The sequence below is a fragment of the Drosophila guanche genome, unplaced genomic scaffold (assembly GCF_900245975.1).
Source record: "Drosophila guanche unplaced genomic scaffold, DGUA_6, whole genome shotgun sequence".
NCBI classification, from domain to species: Eukaryota; Metazoa; Arthropoda; class Insecta; order Diptera; family Drosophilidae; genus Drosophila; species Drosophila guanche.
Window position 1 is genome coordinate 9,004,228 of NW_022995746.1, and position 27,981 is coordinate 9,032,208.

At 42.4% G+C, this 27,981-nt stretch overlaps 1 protein-coding gene and 2 long non-coding RNA genes across 5 annotated transcripts; 2 read left to right on the forward strand and 1 right to left on the reverse strand.

Annotated features, from left to right (window-relative positions):
* Positions 1-5,875: 5,875 nt before the first annotated feature.
* Positions 5,876-6,954, reverse strand: LOC117581871 (L-asparaginase-like). The gene is made up of 3 exons (XM_034269333.1): positions 6,839-6,954; positions 6,030-6,776; positions 5,876-5,977 (listed from the first exon to the last, which is right to left on the reverse strand). Exons 1-3 carry the CDS (start codon positions 6,878-6,880, stop codon positions 5,933-5,935), a joined length of 834 nt encoding a protein of 277 aa, XP_034125224.1. The 5' UTR covers positions 6,881-6,954; the 3' UTR covers positions 5,876-5,932.
* Positions 6,955-7,606: 652 nt separating this feature from the next.
* LOC117582427 lies at positions 7,607-14,558 on the forward strand. 2 transcript variants are annotated; one of them, XR_004573715.1, is made up of 3 exons: positions 7,607-7,728; positions 9,825-9,922; positions 14,305-14,558. It is a non-coding gene; the product is annotated as an uncharacterized LOC117582427 (long non-coding RNA). The 2 variants fall into 2 exon arrangements; XR_004573716.1 differs by lacking the exon at positions 14,305-14,558 and adding an exon at positions 10,028-10,106.
* Positions 14,559-21,416: 6,858 nt separating this feature from the next.
* LOC117582062 lies at positions 21,417-23,729 on the forward strand. 2 transcript variants are annotated; one of them, XR_004573700.1, is made up of 2 exons: positions 21,417-21,455; positions 23,495-23,729. It is a non-coding gene; the product is annotated as an uncharacterized LOC117582062 (long non-coding RNA). The 2 variants fall into 2 exon arrangements; XR_004573701.1 differs by lacking the exon at positions 21,417-21,455 and adding an exon at positions 21,468-21,734.
* Positions 23,730-27,981: the final 4,252 nt, after the last annotated feature.

The following is a 27,981-nucleotide window of genomic DNA, read 5'->3' on the forward strand; positions in this document are numbered from 1 at the left end:
ATGCCATGCCTGGTCCATGCTTATTTTCTATTACTGCTTTTTCCACTTAAGGCCATTGCACTTTTTACGTGCATGCCACGGAGGGCCATTGCCGTTGTTGCTGCTGCTGCTGCTGCGGCTGATGCGGCTGCTGCGGCAGTTGTTGCCGCGCTAGCTGCCTGTACGTGCAAAGGTTGTGAAAATGCTGCTGCTGCCACAGCGGCTTTGTGTGTGTTTGTGTGGAAAAGTTGGCAACAAATTTTGCGTCATGCTTGGAAAAAATGAAATGGAGCGAAAAAATGTTCGAGCTGGACAAAGTCAAAGCCTCCACTTGGACCACGGAGTCTTCTCATATTCTTGCCTTGTGGCTCTTACCTTGCCTGCCTATGCCACTGCTGGTAGTCGTACCAGGGAAATATGGGACTTTTTAGGTTCGTTGACTTTCAACATTGTGTTGGCATTGTTCTTCTCACTTTATTATTTGCTGTTGCAACAATTCGCGTGCAGTAGCCACAACAGCAACCAGAACCAAACTGGAGGAAGGCTTGCCGTGGAAAACAAAGCGCATATAATTCATAGCATCCAGGCGGTGCGGTGAGGAGCCGAACGGAGGCAAACTGACCCTTTCATTAGACGCAGACGGGCTAACTTTATGCATCCTGCGCGTTGATTTCCATTTAAACGACAGCGTTAGAGAAACAGAAGCAGCCACAAAACCCAAACTGGCTTCCTTGATGGCTATCCACCGGCTGCAGGCAGCCTGTGAGTATTCGAGTCGCAACAAAAAGCGAAAGAACCCATTAAAATAGCTGCAACGGTAGCAAATGCAGCTCCTCGACGGCTACTTCGCGGTAGGTTCTTGTCACATATGTTCAGACCCCTGGCCAGGGCTGGTCTGGCATGGCATGGCCCAGACTTTGATTTGCTGTGGCGACCCATGCGAACACGACCAGTGACAACTTTGACCACCGAGGTTCTGGCTCTGGCAGAGACACGAGACTTTTAGTTTTGTTTGCTAGCTAAAATTCGGTCTGTCCAAGTGGGAATCAAAACAATTAAACGATAATATTAATCTATCTTATTTCGTTCTAGTTATTCCCACGTTCAGAATCGAAATAAACCATCTAAATTATTGCCAAAATTAGTGCAGAATTTTATCGAAATACTTGAAATATTTTGAATAAACCCAAATCCCTTTCCCAAGCGATTCGCTGCAAAACCAGAATTAGGACGCAGACCTGGGCCTGCGCCACGTAATGTGGTCACTCCTGTTCGTGCTTGGGCGCGAGAAAGAAAGCACTGTGGCAGCGATCTTCACTTGTATTACGGTGCCTGCGTGCAGCAATTAGTGGAAAATTGCATGGGAAAATTCTATCTAGAAATATGCAAAGGTGCGCGGGCGTTCCTCAGTGACTTCGAAATCAGAAGACCTAGTGCACGATCTTACTTTGGTTGTTGCTCCCATCGCTGGCCAACTCATTTGGAGTGAGCCCAAAAGACTTATTCCTCCACTTGCTGGCTAGTTAGTGAGTGGAATTTTTCAATAAGCAATCATTATGGCCAACGTTTAGGACATTTAAGAGTAAAAACGAACAAAAGTTTACGTCATTTGCTTATAAAACCGAATTACCATAAACTTTCATTAGACTAGAATAGAGTAAGGAGTAGCAGAGCATCCATTTGCATGAAACGAACGAAGAAACCCAACCCCCAACCTTCTGTTAAACCGGAATGACTGACTATTATCGAACGGTGGGCGACTAGTTTACTTCCTTGTTTTCAACGGCCTGGTCCAAAAACAAAAACAAAATCGAAACCTTAACCTTAAAATTGCAATAAGAGGCCCAGGCCTCGCACTGTGCTGTCTCCCCGGTGAACTTGCTGCTTGCATTTGTAAATTTGTTGAAAATCAGAAGATCAGAGTGGGGCACGGAGGAGTTGCATGCATGCAGCGCATTTGACGTAATGGCCTCAAACAACAGCAAAAGCAACAGCAATAGCAACAATCGGAGGAAAAGTTCATTACTCCACTTAAGGGTAACCTGGCCACAGCTGCACAAAGTTGAATATTCTGCTTTTTGGGGCCAAGCCAGAGTCGCCACGAATGCAGAGAGGTCGCTGAGCCATCATCATCATACAGTTTGGCAAGAGTATTTTCTAGCCATAGCTTTTGGTCTTGGTTTCTGGACTTTTATTTTGGGAGTTCGCTTTTGTGATGGATCACAGAGGACAACGAAGTTGGCTGGCTGGCTGCAGTGGGCGTCAAAGGAAGTTGTCGGTTATCGTAAATACCAAACATTAACCAATATGCTAAACGGGTTTGTTTTCGGTTGCCCAGTGTTCGTGTCAGTGTCCGTGTCCATAGCCACGGTCGTACTCTTCTATTTCTATAGTTGGCCTTAAGGTTAAGGGGAAATCATTTGAAAGGAAGATGTACATTAAGCTGATAGTGGCAAACAGCAACCTGTGCACAGTGAGCATAAATTGCAGTGCCAGAGGGCTCCGTAATTGGTCGTCGGGTCTTTTTTTTCGGCCAATTGTTATGAACATGTCAAAGTTAACGACTTTGCCTAGCCGTCAGCCATTCGGACTGTCAGCTGGTCAAAGTGTTAAGTGGCTAAGGCAAACGAGGTGTTGCTCAGATCAATGACTCTCCCTCCCACTCTGGAAAGTGCCTGCCATCTGGCCAGCCGGCCCAGCTTGTGGTGGAGAGGCTTTTGCAAATAACAATCCATTTTCTTAATAGCATTAAATTGCAACTTCGAAAGCATGTGGGCACGATGATGCTAAGTTCTCGATGGGCTTTCATAGGAGACTGTGATATGCCCTATGGGTTGTTCTACTTAAACAAGTAAGCATCTACCACATATTAGCATCGTTGTGCTGACTTTTGAGCCCAGAAACTGCTAACCTTATTCAGAAGAGAGGATAAATTATGATTAGACAGAAAAGAATCGAGATTTTGACATTGTACTTGCATTTAATATCAGATAAACATATTCACATTATTGTAGCGATACACATGTACAATCTAATGAATCTTTTAGACAAACACAACACATAAAACCATATAAAAACATGTTTAATTACACATTAAAAAGATTCCAATGCGAACAAATACAAACATAAATAAAACATACCCCTTTTGGAGAATAGAATTACCCATTTATGATTTCATACAAATACTTAAGCCATACATCTCTATAAGCATGAGGCTATTTAATTAATGCAAATGCCAATCGGGCATCGATTGCGATAAGCCATGTACTTAAGAAGTAAAATCTGTCGAGGCTGATACTTGGTGCCTGAAGCAGCTCCGGTAGTACATTGTTTGATTTGAGTTTTGAGTGTTTTGACTTGTGATTAGAAGCCATAAATACTTATGGCACCGATGTCGTCATCATTATGCACATCATAGCCTCTGAATGCTGCAACGTGACTTGTTCAGTGCTGCTGGGTTCTTCTTTTGGTTTTTATTTTTCCATCCAAAGTACTCAATTAAATAAAATATGTAAAACTCGCTTGGCTTGTGTCAGGCGTCTGCCCATCCATGCATTGTCATGTGTGCGAAACGGGGCGGGTCCCCGGCCTGTGCCTCATTGCTGTATCATGCGCCATGTCATATGCCGATTGTGAGGTTTATGAGGTTTGAAAAAAAATATATTTAAAGACTGTTCAGTCAATCCGATAACTGCACAGTAGGTGATACGCGTTAAATGAAATTATTTTCAATTTTTTTTTTTACTATTTTGACAAGTTTTTTAGAAGCAGATAAAAATCTAAATTTAGTTTTAAATTTTCTTCTCTCCTTGAGAAGCTATGACTACCATTCTTTATGCACGTTCCACGGTGCTGTGTGACAATTGAAATGCAAAACAAACTGGTAGCAGGTGCACTTCCCCAGACCAGAACATGTGTACACTATGAGCTCATCATAAACACGCACCCGGCGCACTAAACGACCTTGACGGAGGGAGAAGCCGAGGCGGCTGGGGGCGGTACATCACTGACACGCGTCCCCAGAACTGTCCAGGCCAGCCCAGTACATTAAATGGCAATTAACAGATAATTACGCCAAAGTGATATTTCCCCCGGTGGCTTGAAGCATCGTTAGAGTTGATGCTGATGATAATGGAAGGCCGTTGATGCGGCGGATTGTCCGCCTGCTCTTCCACTACATGGACATTTCCATTTTCCACAATTGGTCCAAATTTCATTCGAGCCGTTGCTCATGATCTAGTGGTGCGGATGTCACATTGATTTGCTGCGGCTTTGGCATTCTGTGCACTCAATGAGTTGTGACATGGAAAATCTTTTCAACTCTACCGATCAGCATGTGCAGCATTCGACTACAAATGTCAGATTCAAATCAACGGAAACTCTCAATTTTCCGAATGAGTCTTGTTCTTGGAGTGGCCGCTAAATTTATGAGCAAAAATTTGGGATGAAGTCATAGTTAATCGTGTTTAAGGTGTGCTCCAATCTCACAAAATAAATGTCAATTGGATATCTGCTTTTACTCTATTTAGATTACAGTCATGGATTTCAAGAAAATGTTTATTTTGGTTATTTTTAGACAAATTGTATATTTGTATTGTATTGTATCGTTCGGTCACAGTTTGTCACCTCAACTGCTCCATTTACACCTGCACTGACATGACCTGGAACGGTTTTCGCTTTGTGAACAACTCGTTCAGAAGTGTCACCTAATTGAAAATGCGACGTTAATTTCTCAATTAAAGCTTGCAGTTTGTTTACCCTGTGGAAAAAGAAATTCTAGAGCGTTTGCAAATAGTTAAAAATATAAATAAAAAAATTATTAAAATTCAATACAATTAATTAGGCATGCTTTATTTTTACATAAAGCTAAATATAGAAATATTTCATTTATTTAACATATTAAATTCATTAAATAAATGTACACTACAAATGTTACTTTTTAGTTCATATGAAACATTTTTACCTTCATGAAAACAATAAAAATGTTTAAGTTTTTGTCTCTATTGAATGTTTCATAAATTGTTCGATTGAAAGTTCTGTTCCCATATTGACTTGATAAATATTCGCTAAAATTGGCAAGACTTCAAGGTTGGGTGATTTGTTAATTTGTTTGTTAAACATATGTTAAAGGTATTATCCATTCATGGAATTGAATAGGCTTTTGCAATATTTATTCAAAGCAATGCTTATTAAGGAGTGTTTTAAAAAGGCATTAAATGTGTTTAAACTTTAAAGCCATATTGATGACATTTATAATTAGACACACGCCAAGCACTTGCATCGGTTGGGGTTTGATCAGCAGCATAGTTGAAGGTCCAAGACCCCCCTCATTGGGCAGAAGGCCTGACAGTTGTCTGTGACTATAGATTATGGTTATATGTATATGGCTAAAGCTGCGGCATCTCATCCAAGTCCTCACTTCATTAGCATTGGGTTAAGCTCTACGAAATGGAAATGATGGTCAGCAATAAATATCACGTAACTCGTTTAAAGTATATAAAATTTTGGCGAAAATTGTAATGATCAATTGTCCTTCTCTGCCCCTATTAATAGTGGGCAACTCTTGGTACTGAGATATGTACCCAATAGAAATGGCGTGTGACCCGATCGAGCCTGGTCTACACCAATGGACACCAATCGCAAACACACCTAGCGAATTTACATTGAGATCCACTTGGAAAATACCCACGCCGTAACAGCAGCTGTCCAGAAGCAATGTTTTCATGAGTTAGTGGAATATTGAGATCTTCGAGGGCCCTTGGTAGCGTAATTCAGGCAGGCGGACAGGCCACTCGATGGTGAAAACAGAAAACAAGATAATAAATAATGATGTCATTATGTTCGTTTTACTTTCTAAGTAATATATTCCAATAAATTGTTCCTAAAATATGTTCATAACTGTATATCCGCATGGGGGGAAGTCCCTTAATTGAATTTAGTCCGTTCGGTATCATTATGCTGTCACCGTCATCTCGCCTCGTAAATTGTATTTCATAAGCTGAAATGAGTTTCGTTATACGAGTAGTGAATTGCTATCGATTGTAGAGTACCTCAATTTTACGATTTTGTGGCACATTTGACCCCAGTACATAGGCAAGCTTGGTGTACGCTGCCTCAGAAGTTATATCCGAACCGGATAAAACTCCCACACCTTCAACCACTGCTCCAGCATCGTAAATAGCGGCTACTGAGCCGGACAGGCATTGAGTGCAGTTGACAATGATAACACCTCGATCTACAGCTTGCCGTAGAAGCTCAATTATTTCGGTCCTGTTTGAGGGTATATTTCCAGAGCCATAGGACTCCAGGACAACGCCCATAATAGGCTCCTCCAGAGCCGATCTAATCACATTAATTGAAATATCGGGAGTTATTTTCAAGATGGCCAAATTCTTCTCCAAGACACCTGTCACAGCAAGGAGCTTGTCTCTGGGTGCTGGGCGTATCTGCGATCTATTTATATTTATGACACTATTTAATGTGCCCAGCAGCGGAGCATTAGGAGAATCGAAAGCTTCCATAGCGTTGCAATTAACCTTGACCGTTCGATTGCCACGAAGCAGTTTGTTGGCGAAGACGACGCACACTTCCGGTATTTCATAGCAGCCGGCAATGAGCAGTGACGAGACTAAGTTGTTCTTGGCATCGGTGCACGTCTTGTAGATGGGTATCTGCGACCCGGTAACGACCACCGGCTTAGCCAAATTATGCAGCATAAATGACAGGGCAGAGGCAGTATACGCCAGCGTATCGGTGCCGTGGATTACAACAAATCCATCGAACAATTCGTACATCAACTGTGTTTTAACGATTTCTGGGATTAATGGGATTAATTCTCATAATAATTTTCCACACTTACAGAAATATCCTTGGCTATACGCATCCAATCATTCCCCGCCATATTACTGGAGTCCAGCAACGGATCATACTCCTTGATTTTGTAGAGAACCCGGTTCGATTCGCCCTTTACCAGGGGCAGCGCCAAGAGATGATGTTCCTCCGGTACCCGTAGATTGGGGTCGTGAAGGCTGTCATCTTACCGGAGGAAGTTCTCCAAAGCCATCGGCTCAGGTACCAATACTAAAATATGTCTAAAAGCATCACTGAACGGGAGCCATTTGGATGCACCTACCACCAACGTCGTTAAGCACCATGCCAAAGGTGCCACCAGTGTAGATAACAAGAACTCTTTTTACTTTGGAAAAATCGGACATTTTCTTTTTCAATGGAAATTTCTGTTCCAGTTATTTCGTTGGATCGACCGATGGCAACTTGTGTCAAATATATACTGGTATGATTGGGTCTAGTTTTCGCTCTTTTGTACACTGCAGTGTATAATATTAATATTTGGGCTTTCCCTTAAATTAGATCGAGTTACATACTTACATATGTGAGCACTGCACAATAGATAGAGCCGTGCCGAGCCATGGTTTAAATTCACATACATATGTATGTACGTATGTTTTTTTTTTTTTTTTTTTCTCTCTCTTTATATTTACAATCTGTATGTACGTGTGTACATAAGAAATTTTATTTTTTAATTGTGTACTTGCCCTTAAATGAAGACCGCGATGCTTTATCAAAAGCGATAGCAGCTAATCGTGGCAGCCCTTGATAGTAGCGGACTGTACACTCTCACTCACTCTCGCGCTGTCGCCCACGATACATGCAGCTTGCAAGCTCGGCGTCTAATCATTAGTAATGTGCCTATAACCGAAAGCAACTGCAGTGCAAATTACAAATATACAGGTACGTACCACATGTACTCGCATTATATGTATGTATATGTATCTGTGCACAGCCCGCGATATCTTCTTAAAATAACTGTATAGCACATCATTAGTCAAATGTGGGATCAATTCGCTAATCTCAAATGTATGGTTTAGCAGAACATTTCTGGATCCAGATCCATATAAAAGTGCCCTGGAGAAACAAAATGATGAGTGTTCTTATGTTCGATTGGGCAAACAAATAAACACAATAATCAACAGACGAATTCACAAATGTATGTATGTACATATGTATGTATGAATGTGTTTATATGTTCTCCACGAAGAACGGAATGAAAACGAAAGACGGATTTGCATGCGTATTTAAAGATTCGGACCTCCAACCCGGCCTTCAGTTGTTGTTCTATTTCATATATTTCCTTTTGCACTTGGCTTTTGCGTAATGATTCATAACTGTGGCGGCTGTGTCTCTGTACCGCTCCCTCGTGTTCGATTCTTGAATTCAATGTACATGTCGGTGCTATCTTGTTCTTACAAATCGCGTGCTGATCGAGCACTGCCGTTCCCGATGCCCCCCCTGGCACAGCTTCTATTCTGCCTTTGGTTCGGCCTGTGTTTGACAAGAGCGCTACACACGATTTTAATGATTCCCTGCGGTCTGTGGCCATCGAAGATCCAATAAGAATTATGACTTTTTCAATGTGATTTCATTAATTTTGTCTGCTAGCCTTCTTGTACGATTGTGATGCCACAACTGTGTCGCCGCTGTTGGTGTTGATGTCGACTCTTACTTTGGGCGCCTTTTGGCAGCACCTTTGGATTTCTAATTCTGGCATCGTCGGGCAAGAAGCGTGCACCAGTTTCTTGAACCCAAGACAAAAACGGACAAAAAACAGGGCAACTTAATTACCTTTCAATCGCTGTCGTTCTGGCTTACTTACTCTACGACAACAATTACCAATATCAGTTTAAGTTCATTTTATACTCATGGTGCGATTGGTTTATGACTATTCCAAATTCGGTACCTGATTCATCCATTTCCTCCAAGAGAAGGAACCACTGTCGCGACCTTATCTGCGACCGAGGGCTGACACTATCAGACTATTTCTATTCTACATTCGTGTGATTACCCCATATTTGAAGGATCTGGAATCTGTGAGTCAGTCATCGCAAATCACATACAAAAGAAAAACGTTTTGGGCATTTAGCATTCTGCTGGTGATCTCATTGTTGGCCAAAAGAAGCAGGCGTGAAGAATTCCGCTTAAGATTCGGCTTCTTCGACTTCCCTTTAAAGGAAATACTCTTGTATATAGATTTCAGTGGTTTCCTCTGTTCTGCTTTGTTCTAATTGCGCTTGACTGATTTTAATAACAGACCTATGCGTTAGACCCCGGCTATAGGTTATTAATCAAACAGGCAACTCGAGTATTCCCCTTTATTGTATTTTAATTACCAGGAATCACGGCTGCGGGCATGCCGGACATGATGTCACCTCATCTGGCAAGGCAATTTGTCACACATCCAACAAGAAACAAGCACCAAATCACCGTCTAAACACCTACTCTTTTGTGGCAGTTCCATCACTTCATCTTCATCTCCATTTCCATTTCTATCGCCAATACTGGGACGAGATGATGTTGGTTGCGATTGGGATTGGGCTGTTGGGCTGTTTGGCTGCTGGGATGGGCCTTCGTCCATAAACTGTAAGCTTGTTTGTTGGTTTTTAATTGGCAGCACCATAATCTATCATTAATTTTGCCATAAATTGTTTCCATCAATGCGAGAGCTGCCGCACCAATCCGGTTGCCCGGTCTCCCTTCGGAGAGCATTTTATTTATTTTTATTTTTCTATAAAACGTTCTTTTTATCTGCGTTTGCAAGATTTATGCGCGCGGCTATAAAATAATATGCTGCCATAGCAACGCCGCGCCAGCCAGAGCAGACAGCGACTGGGTTGCTCCAGTGTATTGTACATCCTCGGATGGTCATCCTTTGGGCCAATGCCAACTATTTAGCCGGCTAAAAATAGCGCCCCAACACACATACCAAAGCAGTTGCAATCACTCAGTTTGTTGCTTAAGCCTTTTGTTTTATTTCTGTTTGCATTTTTCAGTGTCAGGCCCGATGCCTCTGCAGCCCTCTGTCCTTTGCCCCAGAATGAAAAACGGAGGCAATCGGCATGGGATCGCCTCCTCATCGCCTCTACTGAAAGTGAGTTATGCAGTGCACAGTTCATAGAATATATCTCCCATTCTCGTACACACTCATATACTCGTATTTCATCACGATGTCAACTATTTCCCTCTGCGCCATCAGATATGGGATCGAAGATCACTTGAGATGAAGAATTTCATCTAGCTTTCACTCACCATCAAACGCGGAAGACCAGCAGTCTAAAAAAAACAGAAAAAAGGGGATTTCAATCAAACAACGCCAATGGGCTAAATGGGTATTTTGTATTCATGGCCGAAGCTGGACATGGATCTGGCCATGGCCATGGACGAGGTACCTCCATTCACATACACATTTTGTAATAAAATTAATGACACGTCATTACCTTAATATTGTTGTTACAATGTGAGCCGCAAGTACGAGTACTCCTCACATCGTGTGCCAGCCACAGCCACAGCTATGGAATGCGACTGGGACTGGGCCTTCGTGGGGTAAGTACAAGAGTAAGTTGAACCGTTACCAGAGTCTCGGTCCAGAGCTGCAGGGTGAAAAAATTTCTTTATTCTTTTCGGCCAGCACCCGTCATTAGTTCTAAAGCATTTAGCGTTTAAATTGATAAACAACATTTACATGCAAATTGCCGTAATTTAGCGATAACATCTCTTTGGCCCGGTAATGCGAGTCGAGAGGAGGACCTCAAACTAAAACAGAAACGGTTCTCAGGCCCGCTAATGAGCCGCGAGTTAATGTCTGCCCTGGGCTGCACTCGGCCAAAATGGTAATTGAATATTAGCTGAACAATCTGGAAAAGGAAAAGATTTTTATTGGGGAAAATCTAGACAAATTTGCGGTTCAACCGCTTATGGTATTTCTCACTTTGGATCGCTTAAGATCTGCTCAGCTGTCAGCTAAAATGGCTGAGGGAAAATATCTTTCATTGGTGATAGTCTAGACAAATTCGCTGGTCAACTGCAGTGAACACTTCACTGAGCATTGCATTGATAGTGGGAATTCGTAGGGCCGTTGGAGTGTAGAACTGAACGATTTATGTGAGACTGGCACGCCATGTTGTCGCTCTGATGTGGCACTTTAAATGCCAATAGCCGCTTCCCATTGATGCCTTGGAATTTGTGTAATTGCCCTCGGACTCTCGGCTGTAACAGGCAGCCAGGAATTCGCCTTTGTGACAAGGACCCTCTCTGACAGACAGATAAACTTTAATTGATTGGGCGTGATGTGTGTGTGTGTGTGTGTGTAGTGGAAGGCCCAACGGAACACACCAAGTCTCCTAGCTATATGTCATTATGGAGCTACAGAAGCCCTTTGACTATCACCCACAATGCGCAGCGGGATCGGAGTGCTTTGCATGAGGCTGCTGAGTCGGCTGCCTCTGCAGCACTTCCTGGTTGCCTCTGCTCTCAAAATTGCACAATTGCAATGCGCATTTAGTTATGCAAATTCCCCATACATATTTCTCAGACGATGAGCAAAATATTAAAATATTTTTATGACTTAATAAAACATTTTTTATTAAATTCGAGCAGCCAGCGGACAGGCATTTCAAATGCAAATCGCATGCAGCAGCAGGCCAGCACCGAGCAGAGCAATCGCCAGCGGGCTTTAGCTTTGGCTCTGGTTGTGGCTGTAGCTGTAGCTGTGGTTCTGGTTCTGGCTTTAGAATTTGAAATATCTTTGAATTGCAACTGCCAATCGTGCATGAAGTCGGACGATGAGCCACTGGCCCGCCTCCATGCCGTCTCTGCGGCAGAAAAAGCAGCAAAAGTAAATGTTTAAAACATAGCGCCGTGCACTTTTCTCTCAAGGCAAGCGTATAATTTAAATTTAAAATAAATAATAAAAGTAAGATGATGCAAAAAGTGTCGGGTATTCATGCACTTGAGATCACCTGCATGCAAGTGCATCAGTTTCAAGATTATACATATATTCCGAAATATTTCAGCTTATCCCAGCCCTGAAGGTTTCCTCCCTTTAGGAAGCTTCCTTAGGATGTTTATTTGTACAAACGAAATATCTTTGTATTATCAGATCATTAATCGTTTGCCCAAAATCGATATTGCCTCTGGGGACAGAGTTCAATTGGATCGATTCCCTCCTGTGTCCAATCCATATGCTCCAAAATTTAAACATTTCCAGACATAAATTCAGAACGATTGCTCGCCTGCTGCTGCTTTTATTTCAACAGGAAGAGCGAACAACGAGAACAAGAACTTTTATGGAGTCCATCCAGGATGATGATGATGATCCCGCTGAGCATTTCGGTCATATTGGGTAGAACATAAATCTGGGATGCCCGTACCCCTGCCACGGAGAGCGACATGTTGCGTGTGACGGAGCCACCAGAAAGGCGATGGTTGCGTGCCACATCATCGAGGATGAGGAAGGGGATGTGAACTGGTCTGTTTATAAGGCGTGGCAATCGCAGACGCGAGAATTTCATTGGATTTTGTGGCATTTCTATCTAATTAGACGAAATGCCAAAGATGCTCAATTGGCGCCTAAGTGTTTGTGACCAAATCCAGCAGCTTGATCTGATTAGGTGATCGCATCGAATCGAATCGATCCGACTCGATGGCTGTTCTAATGTGTTTCGAGACCGACTTGGGCATGGCCAACAAGATCCAGCAATTTGTTGCCAGCCGGCCATAAATGGACTTGTTGCAACCGGCTAACGGTAACAGTTAGCTGGCCAAGCTGTGATTTTCATTTCAATTGAGTTATCTGCGAAACGGTCCCATCGTGAACGGCTAATTTTTGGCCAGCGTTAATGAACAAAGAGGAATCGGGACGCTGGATTTGGGTCCATGACACACCATGGCCCACCCACGCGCCCCATAAAACAAGTTGCACTCGCACCAAGCCTTGTTTTGTGTAGCTGTGTGTGTGTGTGCTTTTTTTTGGCCAAGCCAACCTCTGGCTAATACATTTGTAACGGCTAACTGTACATGAAGCGACAATTTACGAGTATCTATGGCATCACAACGGCCTTAGGAAGCGGCGATTTAAGCTCTGGATTCGACTAATTTGATGGCTATTAATTGATTTTGATTCAAAACAAAATTCAAAATTTACAAGAGGTTAATGAAAAAATTACGCTGAAAAAATTACATTACTTCTCAGCCGCTTTTGGCACAGTTCCATCGGTAAGCCCGAGCAAAGTTCATCATACTCTTCATACCCTAAGGATATCGAGCACAATAGTAGCCGCAAGCAGACTGTGTTTTATTTACTTTAAGACCAACCCATGAGCAGGCTAGGAGATAGGCGGCGGCGGCTCAGTGTGCGCATTGCTCAGGCAGATAAAATCATCGACAAGCAACCGTCGCGCGTATCCGTATCACGATCGCTCAGCTATGCCCGGGCCTAGGCATCGGATGCAGTGCAGTGCACTTGACTTTAGCACAACTCTCTGATCCGATCTGCTCTGCTCTGCTCCGATCCGATCCGATCCGCTGCGGGATGTACTCGAAGCGGTGGCCTGTCCACACATTGCACTAATTATGTAGCTGCGAGAGCAAAGCTTGAGAGGAATCTAGCGGTTGTGGTGTAATCTTTTTGTCTTGCCAGCCAACCCACAGTTCCGTGGGCGATCTGTTGCTCTGTTTTGGTGCTGTTTCTCAGCCTTCCCAAAAGATAGACAGAGACAGAGACTAGCAGAGAGAGAGAAAAATATCTGCATCTGTGTGATCCAATGGGACGTGGGATGGATCGGGTGAGCAAGAGGCTGCTGTGGCCATAAATTAGAAGTATGTCATTTGGTTGCTACCGCAGGAGAAAAATCCAGAATCGGCTTTCGGCTATAATTTCATGCCCAACTCGGGGGAGAATCCCAAGTTGTTGGAGGAGTTTCACAGTCTTCGTCTTGGTCTTAGTCTTAGTCTCAGTCCCCCAGTCCTTCCGTCCATGATATCCAATTTCGTAATAAAGCATAACGAATTATATGCACTCGACTTGCTTTATTTGAAGCGACTTGCTGCCGCTGTTGTTCTCCGTTTTGCTGGCCAGTTAACGGTTTTGGCCGGTTGCCTCTTTGGGATTTTAGCCAAGGCAGTATGATGCAGATGACGATGAAGCAAAAGAAATTGCATGCTGCAAAAGTATTTTTTTTCTTCTTTCTTTTCTTTTAGCATTTTATGCATTTTTGAGGCAAGCAGCCAAGAACAGAACTCTCATCGAATATGCGATTTATGCGGCAATTTGTAAACGAAAATGGCTCTTGCCAAGAATTATTATTGTCCATCATGAACAACAAAAAGGGGTAGGTGCTGCCAGCAGAGGAACAAGGGGAAAGGATAAAGTCAAAGCCATGTGGAGAGGCTCTTAGCGGCATTTAGCAAATATTACGAATTTATACCCATTGCATACCATAAAACAAAGCTATTTTCTCCACTCCTCGATTCTAGGGAAAAGCATTTACCCATCGATTGGACTCCACATTGAGAGCGATCTGTGGCATTTGACATTCGGCTTGGCCAAACACTGAAAGATGAATGGAACAGAGCTCTGACCAGCAGGAGGTAAGGTTTTCATAATGAAGTGGAAGTGGCTCGATGAATGGGTATCTACGCATCTGCGAGCATTTGTTTATCTTCAACTTCAAGTTCTGGGAATTGGTTAAAAATTAGAGTAATAAAATTGAAATATCATGAATCGAATGGATGGGGACTTTATCGAGTTTCTGTATTTGAAATCATAAATGTTTTTTAATTTTAAAATATTAAGTCCCTACATCTATGATTAAACAGAGAATGCTGCCAAAAGCAAACATAACTTAGATTTCACAACACAAGAAAATATGCCCATGGCCCAGGTCTAGGGCGAGTTTACAGCTCTGGCAAGAGGCGGCAAAAAACGCATAAAATTCGCAAAATGGGAAGCCTTGAACTTGACCCAACCAAAAGGCAGAAGCGGCAGCACCAGCAGCAACCGGCAGTAGAAACAACAATAACAATAACAGAGGCACAGTGTCAGGGGACTGAGGGAGTCGAAAACGAAATCGAAGCACTGACATTGACGCCCCGACCAGGGTCTGGTGGCATGGTCTGTGATCTGGTCTGGTTTGAGGTTTTGTGAGCAGCTCAGTCAGCCATGTAAGAGGTTCAAGTTGAGGACCAAAGAGCGCAGCATGAAATGTTATTACATGCGGGAGGGGTCTCGGCCTAAAAGAAAAAAAATCGGAAAAAAATTAAACCTTTTGACACAAGCGACGCGACGCTTGGACGAACAACGATGCAGTTGATGATGAGGATGTTGCCTGGCTTTGGCTGTGGTTTCAGATTATTCCTGTGGTTGTTGTGGGCAACATGTGGATGCTGCCAATTACTTGTTGCAAGCCATCAACATCAAGCGGTTTGGCCAGAGAAGCCACCACCAAGCCGATGCTGCCGATGCTGCCGCCGCGCCGCATTGGACCACTCCACTCCTCTCGTTGGCGGTGTTGGTGGTGTTGATAGCCATCTTCTTCAGCTTAATTTAGCATGTCTGCTTGGTTCAACACTTTTCGCAGGCAGTCGCTTCAGCTCATCCGCTCAACCATTCTCATTCTTATTCTCATTCCCCCATTACTATTCCCAGTCCTGGCCGCAATCCCTTGGCCCCTTCGGAACGACGGACGTGCCCATTTGGCAACTTGATAATCTCTTTCTTAAGCGCTGCGGCCAGCGCCAATCACTCAGAACCGGCGAACACTCTATTCCACATCCACATCCACATTCACATCCCTTCATCTGCCCATCTCGTCCCATTGCTCATCATCAAACGTGAGCGCTGTGTTCCTCTTTTCTGTAATTGTCTTAAATCAATCACAGAAAAGTGTTATTATGACAGCGTTATTAATCGTGACAGCGCACTCTGCAAATTGCCCCAGACAGGAACGAGGACTGGGACCGGGACAGGGACCGGGACCGTACCTCGATTTTGGTTCAGCAGCAGACACACAGGAGAAAACTACTACGAGTATGCGCCTAATGATTTGAACTTGGACCGACATTAGTGCATAATGCCCAAGTCGGCCAACCCTCTAAGATCTGTGGCTCTTTCGGCTTCAGCTTCGGATTGGGGCAGAAACCTTCGTTCGTATTGGAGCCTACGCGGCGAATGCCGCATTAAATGCAAATTATTTTCAATTCTGTGCCAATTGCTGTGCTACTTTTTGACTTTACCTGTCGATATATCTGCTGTTCCCCCACTGCTCCCTGCTCCCTGCTGGTCTGTGGTTCAGCTCTCTTCTTTCTTCTGGTCGGTTCCGTTCCTGTTCGTGCGCATCATCAAAAGCAAATCATCGTCCAAAATAGAAATGCCATTCCACGTACACACCGCCGCTACCTCTGGCCAAAAGAAATTTCTTTGTAGTTTTATTGATTTTTCATGTTCTACAATTGCCCTGGCCATGCGCACAGTGGTTTGAAAATAAGCAAGAAAGTGGAAGCAGCTCCAGAAAATTGAATAATTGTGTGTGAAAAAGTATAATGGTAACCATTTAAATTATGTATTTTATATTCATTAAATAAATTAATATTTTTATTAAACATCACAATTTTATGGTAAATTTTTCAAGTTTTTCTGAGATTTATTTATTATTCTAAAAAGATTTACAATGCCTCCTGCGTATGCCCACTATGCCATCGCATAGACCGTCCATCATAATTGCGGAGCTGCTCGTTCTGTGCATCTGATTAGAATTACAGAACCGAGAGAACTGGCTAGGAAATGTGATTGCGGCTGGCAGGAAATTGAGGTCAGTGTTATGATTGTTTTGTGGATGAGTTTTCTGCCTTTGTTTCTTCGGCATATTTTTGCAATTTGCGTTGAATTGCTACGGGAACAAGCCTGGTCTGGGTCTCCGTCTGCGTCTGGGTCTCGAGCAAAGACATAGTCAAAGACCAGACCAGAGAGTCGGAGACAGAGACAGAGTTTTAGATGGCGATACTTGGGGTTAGTTCGTGTCTCTCTCGAAGACCCGGATCAATGTTCATTGACATTGGCACTCGACGACGCTAATCAAACAAACAAACGGAGCTCATTAGAAATGGTTTTTTCCTCAGACATTTTAGCACCCAGCACTACCACACCATAAAAGCGAGGCTCACTTTTCGACTCTAACAAATGTGTGGGCGTGGCAAATGAGGTAAGACAGGGGCTTGCAAGATTCGCGCCTCTCAGCAACGAAATTGACAGGAAAAATATGTTCTAACTGCCGCGCTGGAGCTGTTTTCGCTTTTCAGTTGCCGCCGGCTAGCCTGGGCCACTCAAGGAGCTGAAGTTTGGTGCCTCTGCATCCGCTGATTTATTATTTGCGTATGTTATTTGGCTCACACACACAGCCCATGTCGTATATCATGCCACAAGGAGAGGCACAAACATTCCAGTTGACAGTTCATTTGCCTATGTGATTTGCTGGCAGGGGACAGGCTCTAAGTCTGGCTCTGGCTCTGAGTCGGAGTCTGGATCTGGTCCGTACGCAGATCCTAAGCAATTTATGACTGGCACTGGAGGCAAGCAACTCCAAACGACTCCAAGTGAAACTGCAACTTCAATAGCAACTGCCACTGCAACTTGCTTTTCTAATTAGCATTTACAAATGGCTGCCGTTTTAAGGGCCCTTCGGTGGCTTTTCGTGGCTCATTAGGATCTCTAGTGCTGACAGCTGGAAAGTCTAGTTGCTAATTTGTCACTGAATGCCATTTGCAGAGGGTTCCTCAAATGTTTGCACGTTCCACGTAAAGGTATTTATGTTAATAGGAGTCGGTTTTGCTTTCGACAGCCCGTGACTGTGTTTGATATGCGTTGGAGTGCAACTTACAGAAGGGCTTCAGATTGGAATTTTCGAGGTGAGTAATCATGTACAGGGTATAGCTGGGGAGCTCATATCTATATATAATTTCCCTTAGAAACATTCTTGCGAGAATGTGCCAACTCTTATCTTCCTCTTTTAAGGGCTTTCAAATAGAGGGACCCAGTGCAAGGCTATCAACTGGAAATTAACCAATCACTTAGCATTCAAATGCCAGACCAGGGCACACGTGCAGGTACTCCTATCCAAGGGGCCGTCGCAGCCACAAGGCTGTCATCTATGGCGTCTCAGAGTCGTCTGCTTGGCGCTAATCAGGATCGGGGAATTGGGTGCGGCTGCAGCTCCACCCAGTGCCCAGTGTCTACTGCCTTTTCATGTGTGTGTGTGTGTGTGTGTGTGAGACACCCCTCCACTCATATAATTTTTAATGGCTTTCGGATCGCTGTGGCTGCAAATTCAGTTGCCTCTCGTTGGCACACGTCCAAAAACTAAGACGACACTTGAGCAGTCAAATGACCGATGAGCAGCGATCAGCAACTGGTTTCTTGAGCCCGAGAATCTGCAGATCTATGAGCTCTTTTTTTTTTGTGTCTTCTAATATTCGGTCATGAATTTGCAGTTATGTGTGAACGATTCTGGATGCCTGGAGTCATCGTAATTGGTTGACTGCACTTGGATTGATCAGTCCGTTTCGTGGAGAGAGCGAAAAAGTATGTCAATGGCTTAATTGGCTGTCTCTGGTGGGTGTTCAATCAATCATTTCGCTTAGCTGCCGTTAGGCTCGACATAAGACAGTGGACAGACGATAACCAGACGATTCACCTAACTGTCTGACTGTTTAACTGGCTGAGCACAACTGTACACTGTTCTGTACTGTCCTGGATTGTACCATCATCAAGTTGTCTGTCTCTTTGTTTAAGTCAGAGCAAAAATGAAAAACCCTTGCGGCAGATTAACCCAGACAAACCCTTCATTAAAGCTACTTAAGTTGCTACCTATTTGGGGGCAGAAGAGGACATGGAAGATTCATCTTTAATTGGCACCGAACATGCAACAGTTTCATTTTTCAATTTTAACTGTAAAAACAAACACGTTATCCACGCCGCTGTAAAACAAATCAATTTGCCATTTTCAATGCCACAAGACCACACTGCTCAGAGCCCTCAGCTCTGGGCCGGGGTCTTACCTGGAATTCAATTACGCCGCCCAAATGGATCCTTTGGAACAGTTGTGCGTGAACTGCCACAGCACCAAAGCCCCCTCCTAGACCACAGAGATCATGCAGTCAACCGAGACCAGAGACCAGAGACCAGAGACCTCCGAAGCTCTGTGTCTAGAAACCCCTGGCTTGGGGAGGAATCTCAATGTAACTGCAAACCCATAATTAAAAAAATTTTTAGCTCTGGTTGAAATTAATTTTGAATATACCCATACTCCGGCTGAGACTCTGCTGGCACTTGACTCGGACATGCCAGGGTTTTGCTTTTGATGCCGAGCCGCCGCGCAAATTGCCTAGCCAGGGCATCAACTCTTATGCCATGGGAACACAGTGTACAGATGGCTCTTCGTCTGGATCTGAATGACGCGCGGATTAAGTTGAGCATTCAAATTGAAACTGACATCTTCTGGCCGAGGCCTCTTCACCTCCACAGCCACTTCACACCGCCAGTGGCTTGTCAACGCATCGCGCACCATCATCATATCATCCTGGACAGAGTCCGTTCCCGGCCATAAAATATAATTCTCCCATCCCCCCCCCCCCCCATACTCCAAGAAAATTAGTTACATTGTCTGTGCTAATAAAAATAGTGCTAAAGCCATAAGGAGCTCCGAGACTCCGAGACCAGCCGTAAAGTGTGGATCAAGTTTTTAGGCCCACGAACCTTAAGCAAATTTGCTGCATCCTCTGCGCATCCTCAATGCCAAATCCATAATTAAATGCGCGCATAAAAATCGGTGTGGAAATATGTATTTCCAAATGGCGCTAATTCAATTAGACAAAGCCATTCAACAGGCGCAAATGAGAGTCAAGTGCTGGGCCTTTGTGGCTTCTGTTTGTGGTTTTTTGTTTGCGAATGCATTTGACTAATTGCCACAACCTACGCGGCTACGTGTAGGTGTAGGAAATGGGCTGGCGGTTATGCAACCAGGTCAACAGAGGCACGATTTGGCGAAGCTCTGACTATGACGAACACCTTGTCCGAACGCCCAGGCTATCCATCAGCCACCACTGACTTCACATGCGAGTTGCTAAAAGATATTCAGACCATACCAGCATACGGAAGGTTGCTTTGATGCTGGCCGTTCTCTCAGATTGCGAAATCAGTAGCCAGAGTTTTGGGCAACTTTTCATGTACAGAGATCATGATTATTTAGTTTTAAGTGCTTTACTATTATATTTAAAATTGGCGTTTTCCGATGGTTGAGGTAATTATCCTTATATGTTCTTTTCCCAACTAATTGTTGGTGGTCTTATTTCTTGTCAGAATGGAGGCAGAACAGTGAACCATTATTTTTGGTTAAGGGTATGCAAGAAGTTGCATAAGAAAATTCATACAAAAAACCTATTTTGTCCCTCTGAATCACACTTAGATTTTCAGCTGAAGAAAACATGACATCGTCGCAAAATAGTACCACAAATGAATCATTCTGACAATTAAAACTTTCCAAACAAGTTATAGGCATAGTAATTTGCCATGACAATCGAGAGTCATGCTAACTTTTCCATTAGTTAAGCCCCAGCTTGAGTCATATTCCACAAAAACCACAAGAACTTCATTCACTGCAGTTTCATTTACTCAAACTTCTAATGCATTTTCAGAATGATCGATCATGTGTGATGTCATTCCATCGATTGTCTATACCACGAAATGAAACTGAATGCCAAAACTCCAGCACGATCAATAAGCAGATGGTTATTTATGTTGGGGGTCCAAAGAGATGTCGGCAAATCTTGCGGTGTTGCGAAGAGGTGACGGACACCCACGTAGGCGTTGATTTTAAGCTGATTTCAAAGCCAGAAAAATGTGCGGCTTAGCGTAAGAACAAAGTTTTGCACGCCCAGCGGCTTAAAATGAAATTCAATATGATTTTTTTTTTTTTTTTCGTTTGTTTCATGTTATTTTTTTCGCATTTTTGTTAATTTCGTTTGCCTTCTTTTTTTTGTTGCGTCAGCACACACGAGTCAAGTTCGTTGTCTAAGTCATTCGTTGTGGCCCCAGAGAGTATGGCCAACTCACCACGAGACCGGAATGTTTGATTGTGCTCTCGCTCTCTCGCTCTCTCGCTTGCTCACTCTCCCGCTCTCTGTTGCCAATTGGAATTGTCAAAACAATGACGTCAAAGGCCGTAAAACCAAAACAAACCGAAGCCGGCCACGTGATTCGGCAAGAGAAAACTTGTTCGCGGAGAGCATATTTCCAGCTGTCAATTTCTGACACTGGAAACGGTTTGTTTACTTGCGAGAGGCAGTGCGCTCTCTTTCCACGAATCTCTCTCTCTCACTCTCTCGCCGTGGAGCTCTCAGATACTCTGCCTCTCAAACGGGCGCCTCATTCTCTTACGAGATGCTCACGTGCTGCTGAGGCCGCCTCTGCAATTTGTGCATTTGGTCAAGTTCAAGTGTGGTGAGGTTGGGTTTCTTTTGCCGGTTTTTGGTTTTGGCCAAGACTTGGCTTGTGGCTTATAATATCGGCTCTGAGACGCGCGCGACCTCAGTCTTGCTGCGAACTTCAACGTGTGAAGCGGTTTTTTGGTGGATCTGTAAGTTGAGAGGGTGCCCTCGTACCTCTTACCAGCTCCATTGCGTCGTCTCAACACCGATCTCCTTACGTTGTTCTCGTTCGTTGACCGACGGATCGGGCTTACGTCATTTGGTTGGCTTACGAGCTGCCACTTTGGGGGTTTGTTGGGGCAATGCCTGGACCATTTGCCGCATTCCGAGTCGTGCCTAATAACCAGCCAAGTCGTCTGCGCGCATCGTTGCGAATAAAAAGAAAAATTACACAGAAAATCGCGTCTCGTCTCAAATCGATTTCATGTGTGCGCGCTTTACTTCACGTTTTATTTAATTACATTCATTAATTTTAATTGCAAATATTATACAAAATTAACAATAAGAGATTGTGGGGAACTGGAAACTTGTAGTGTTGAAGTGTAAATGAAAAACAAATTAAACGTTTTTCACAACCTTTAAAAAAATTAATTCAAATCCTAATAATAACTTTCATAAAATATAATGCAATAATTATCACTCCTGGAATAAAAAAAAAAAAATAAAGCTTATAGCTAAAACGAATTTAATAACATTTTTAATTTTTGTGTCAAATAACCTTAAAATTAATATTTGTTCACAAATATCTAAATTGAAGAACAAGTTCAAAAATGTTTTAAAAATTGAAAACTTGAACTGTTTAATAGATGTTTTCCTTACTTTGCACAACAACGAAGGTTTTTCTAAAATGATTCATTAAATGATTTAAAAATGGTTGCTTACGAATTAACGAATTAACATTTAAAAATAAGCCAACAATTCTATTTGTGAATAAAATTGGATGAGTTCAAAGTACTTAAAACACATTTATTTTTTTGATTAACTATTTTGTGAATTATTTCTGCAAACAATAAAACAATACAAAATAAATTTAATAAAAAAGCTTTCAAAGTTGCCTATAACACACTTTTCCAATCGCATAATTTAGCAATTTCCAAATTGACAAATGGCATATTGCAATAAACATAAGTGAAATCATGAACAACAATATTTTGTCGCTACCTATATATAATTAGCCAAATTGTCGGCAATAAAACAAAAAGTGAAACAGCACGAGAACATGCAAAACGAACAATATCCAGGGACAACGCCAACGCAATCAAAAGCCAACAACTCTATAAAAGCCAAAAGAAAAGAGAACAAAAACGCGAGCCAGAAAGGCCGGGCACGAGCCCTGGCTGTGAGTCTGTGTCTGTCTGAGGTCTGGGGGACTGGGTCTCTGACATGGGTTGTTCTTTGGGCTCCCTGCCACCTTGGAATAGGCAAAATTAACTAAATTACAACATCAACGGCAACGGCAGCATCAACAGCAGCAACAACAGCAGCAGCAGCATCAGCATCAGCGGTGGCAGCAATATCCAAAAGCGAAGCTGCAGCAAATTTGTTGCACATGCAAATTTATGTGTAAGTGAACAGCAGCCAGGGAGACGACTCCCAGCTCTGGGCCTGGCCCCAGCAAATAATTGTGTTTAAATAAAGTTGAACGCTGTTTGAATGCTGGTGGAACGCTGCCTCTGCTGCTGCTGCTACTGCTGCTGCTGCCAGATCTAGGGTCTTGGATATCGGTTCTCTCTGCATTAAGCCATATCCGGTTCGAGGGCTCTATGGACTCTGGGGGCTGTCTAAATTTAGCGCTTAATGAAGCTGCTGCTGTTGCTGAGGCTGAGACTGCTGCCGCTGCTGGATGTAGTTCATGTTGCTGAATCGAATTGTCTATACAAACAGATCAAGTCAGGTCGGATCGGTGCAGTGCAGTGCAGTGCAGTTCAGCTCGGGATCTTCTTCGCTATAACTCATCACAATTGGCAAATTAAACGCCAACACAACAAATGATCGGCAATGGGCCATTGCAATTTGTACGAGTGTCTGCATCTGAGTTGCTGTTGTATCTGCATGATATATGTTCTCTCCGTTGCTTATTTATGGCCACTCCAATTGAGAGCAATTGATTTTTGAATGCGTTGGCGTTGCAAAACCATCCCACTCAACTCCCATCCAGCCACTGACCATCCCAGCCATCCTTTTGCAGATCTCTAAACCAGAGAGAGAAGAAACCCATTTAGAGTACTCCTACTTGTGATTTAAGTGTGTGTTTATCAAGTGAAGTGAGTCTCTGAAGCTCCACAAATATAATCAATTACAGTGCAGTGAGTAAAAGAAACATAAAATAAAACTAGAGAATCATAAAGAAAACCAGAAAGTCTCCATCTCAAACCGGGCAACAAATTTTGTTTTGCGGAGAAATGAGTAACAACAAATTATTGGTAAGTAATCCCCCACTAATTGAATGTAAAATTTGTCCTAATCATTAGCCGAAAACCACAAAACAAGTTTCAAATGTACGCTGATTGGCAAATTATTTATTGCTTTTCATTTCACTTAATTTATTTTTTATGAGTTTTGTGGTTGATTTGTTTTTGTTATTGTGGTTTCCAAAACATGATTATGAGTAAACATTTTGGTAAAATATGCTATAAGGTGGCGCCTATGATTTAGCTGAAAATTCCATGAGAATTATGTTTTCTAGTCTGAGAAAAGTACAGAAATTATTCTTTAGCCTTTTCCTTTGACAAAACATTCTATACTGATATTAGTCATTAATTATTTTTATTTAAGCAAATTAATTTGTAGGTCTTTTGTGGTGTCTCAAGTGGTTTTCAGAATATGGCTTGCCCAATATCTATTTGGTTTCTGCTCCTTTGAGGCTTATTAGCATGAGAGTTCTTCGATAATGAAGTAGTCCGAAGGACTCTTTCGTGCACCAAAACAAATGTATATGTAAAAATGTAGCCACTACTCTCATTCCACGCAAACAGTTTCCTAAAGAGTCTGATCTCATTGATTGCTAAGCACATTTATTTATAATTAGTGAAGCGTTTAATTTCAATCAAGATTTATTGACGTGTCTTCGTTACGAGTATAAATATGTATTTATCTGCTCATCAGCAAAGCCAAAGTCAATCAATTGTTAGACTTTTTCTAATGTTTCTCGAAGATATATATACAATATACAGGTTTTTTATATAGCTTTTGCTGCTCATTGATGTGCGACGGTAATGTCTACCGCCCCTCGAAGGTCAAACAGTAACTGCAAAATACTTGAGGGCGGCAAATGGGGAAAAAATGTCTAGTTATTTGATTTTTTCACCAGTATTAATTATCCATTTTTCGTCTAGACAATTATATTTAATGTTGAGAGGAGGGGAATAATAATACCTGGGTCAAGTTTGTTTCCCTATATCAATATGTATGCTTATATTTTAATTTATTTCCTTTATACCTGGGCTTTTGTTTATTATTTAAATATTTCCAAGGCGTGTTGTTGTTTTGCGAAACTTTATTTGACAGCATTCAAATCTGTTGTTGATTTTCTCTTTGCATAATTACTTCGCAGAGATTTATCCGGTCTTTCAACTATGCGGACACGTTTCTTTCTAGTTTTGTCAGATATTTTAAAAAGAGTAATCGCAAACAGCGTCGTAGAGAATTGCAAACAAATGTTTGCCGTAATGCCTGAATGACCACAGCCTTGAATTTAAATCAGTATAAAAATAAGTATAAATAAAAAACACTCAATATTTATCGGGGCTGGGCACGACACAGCAGCAGGGGCAGCAGAAGGCAGGTTCGACTTAATATTAAGTAATTTTATTATTTATAAAATTTAATTGCAGCGGTAGGCCAACTAATTGAATTAAAACCATACATCCTGATGAGGTTCCCGTTCGCCTCCTCAGAGACCACTCAGAATCGAAGAAGGACAGAAAGAGACATAAATTCCAACACCTCCATACCATACATTGTATATGTATTGGAGAGTCCACTGAACATAATCATTAAGCGCAATTTACCTACAAAGTTGCATGCCGCCAACAGTGCTACAGAGGAGCGGTTTGCCCCGTGCAAAATTATTATTACCATACGCTCCACCAACAGCAGCCACCAACCGTTGGGTATACGAATATAAAGGTATCCAGATGCGTGGCAACGGGGCAGCAGTGGCTGCAGGGCTATAGGCATGCAGATCCGTGGCAACGGGCCACCAGGCAAGCGAAACGAAAGACTTAAGGCACGAACTTGACGTGCTCAAAACCAAAGTGTGGCAAATCAGCTGGCTTAACCCAACTTACAGCACGAAAATACATGATGCACTTACTGCCCCACCACAGATATAACTAAATAAATAAATAAATACTTTAGAGCAATGAAAAAAAAATATCACAAAATAATACAACAAAAAAAGATCGCGTATCTTTACATGGCGACAAGTCAAGTGAAAGCTGTTGGAATTTATGGCCCGGACCGGGCCCGGCTTGCACTACCCTCAACTGGGCTTGGTCTGGGCTCTTTACGAAAATGCCTCTACTCTTCAACTTCTCTCTCTCTCTCTCCTTCGAGATTTCTGTTTTCTTGAGCACATAACAGTCGACTGTCAATAAATAATCAAAATAAACCCGAACTGAATCATTTGCTAATTGACTATTTTTGGTAACTCGTCGCTTGTAAAAATATCTCAAAGAAGCCCAAGCCAAAGACTGTCTGACGCGAGTATTTCATGAATTTGTGAAATGGTTTTTGGTAGTGTAAAAAACCAACAAGTGATGCAATCATTTGGCCAAGTGCCCAATCCCATAATGCAATTAATTTATGTATTTCAGACAATTTTGTAAGCAATAAAGAAAGTCGTTAAAATAGCATACTCAGAGTAGTACCATCTCTCATTTCCGAATGAAATTTAAATGCTCTTACTGCCAGCCTAGAACTAAATCCCCAGGCCATAAAAATGCCTACGACCTACTTCAGTTTGTAATAAAAGTGTAATGTCTATAGACTTTAACTATAGTTCTGGACTACCCTAACATTAAAACTTTGTCGCAGCCCATATACATTTTACGATGCGATTCCCTTTTTTCCAGAGCAAAGATCTTTGGGTCTCGGCTCTTTTCCCATTTAGTTGTGCTGCCCAGATCTTGGTCAGTTTTCCCACAAGCATTTTTATGTCACCTTAAGTGTTTCGCCCTGGAGTCGACATACGACATGAGATCATCAAAATTTATTCCGCACACATCATCGGGGGAGATCGAACCCATTCACGTTTTCGAGGCACGTATGTTTGGGGCGGCAACGAAACATATGTAAAATACAAAATCCTATTAAGAGCTTTCCAAGATTTCGATCGAAACAAAACGAAAGGCGTAAAATAAATATATTTTGTTAATGGCAAATGAATGATACACATCTCCCTCCCTCTGTATGGGTCTACATACAGTTTTTTTCTTCTTTCTGGGTGTCTTTGAACTTTCGCATTTGTCTGGTTCTTGGCCCCAAACAGCGAAATTCGTGCAATTCATTACGGACTGAACAAAAATACCCAATACTATTGACAGTAATTGCGTTTAATAACTTTAACGATTTACAGTTATGTGTGCGAATGTATGGGAGAGGGCCAAGAATGCTAAAAGGGCAATGGGCAATAAGCATTAATCATCGGCCAGCCAAAGCAAACTATTAAAGCAGCTTAAAGACCCCCAGTACCAGCCCCGGCCAACCGATCCTATCCGATCCCATCGTTGGCTCCCAACTTATGCAACACTTAAGTTTTATGCTTTCCATAAATATCCAAGCAGGTAGCCGCACACCGACTACCACTAGCTCCTCATCTCATCGCATCGATTAAACTAATTAAATTGTCATAAACTTTAATGCTGCCTCCGTGCTAGACAGAGAAAATGTATTTCAGCAAGTTTGTTTGAGTTGCCTTTGAGTTTTTTTTTTCTTATTTCAGCCTCGAACTTCGTTCCAGAGGAGGGCCATGTGGCCGTAATTAAGGTCACCAATAGTTATTAATGTAGTTATAGAACCCACTTGAACTTCATCACAATGCAGCAGAAAAAAACCCCAGTCCTAACCTGTTCACTTTAATGAAATTGCCCAAGCAGATGCGTCAGCAGCCCGATCAGCTGTCTTTCTGTACGGGTTTCTAATGTCCAAGCGAACTCTGTGCACTCTCGAGTCATATATCAAACCAAGGCAAACCACTTTGGGGGTCTGTCTCTGGTATCTCTCTCGCGTAGCTAGTAGTATGTGTGTGTGTTTGTGTGTATGTGTGTATGCATTGATTTCATTTATTTCTTGCATGCAAATGTGTGTTGCTTTTTTGGGCAGAAAAAACCAGTTTGGCATTTGGCAAGTTTACGCTCTGTTCTGACATTTGATATTCAATTTCGAACGGAACAAAGCCTTCATTGGCACCGTTTTAATTGCGAACATTTGTCGCAATACTGGTCTTTATATATTATTCACAATTTATTATATTCACCCACTTGAAATGCTTAATTGTAACTGTAAAAGAAATGTATTACGGAATATTGTATAAAGAGGATTTGTGCGAGGGAAATGTATAAATATGGATAGAGTCAACTTCCAGAGCAAACGATAGATTTCTATATTCTAATTTTATATTTTTGTTTATTTAATAACTTCCAAATAATGCATTAAGTTGTTAGACTTTTGTAG

Bases quoted from the DNA above. Each gene is read 5' to 3' on its own strand.
- LOC117581871 (XM_034269333.1), bottom strand. From the start codon at position 6,880: ATGGCGGGGAATGATTGGATGCGTATAGCCAAGGATATTTCT. The intron at 6,777-6,838 runs GTAAGTGTGGAA...GTTAAAACACAG, and splicing joins GTATAGCCAAGGATATTTCT to TTGATGTACGAATTGTTCGA. The intron at 5,978-6,029 runs GTACTCTACAAT...AACTCATTTCAG, and splicing joins CACAAAATCGTAAAATTGAG to CTTATGAAATACAATTTACG.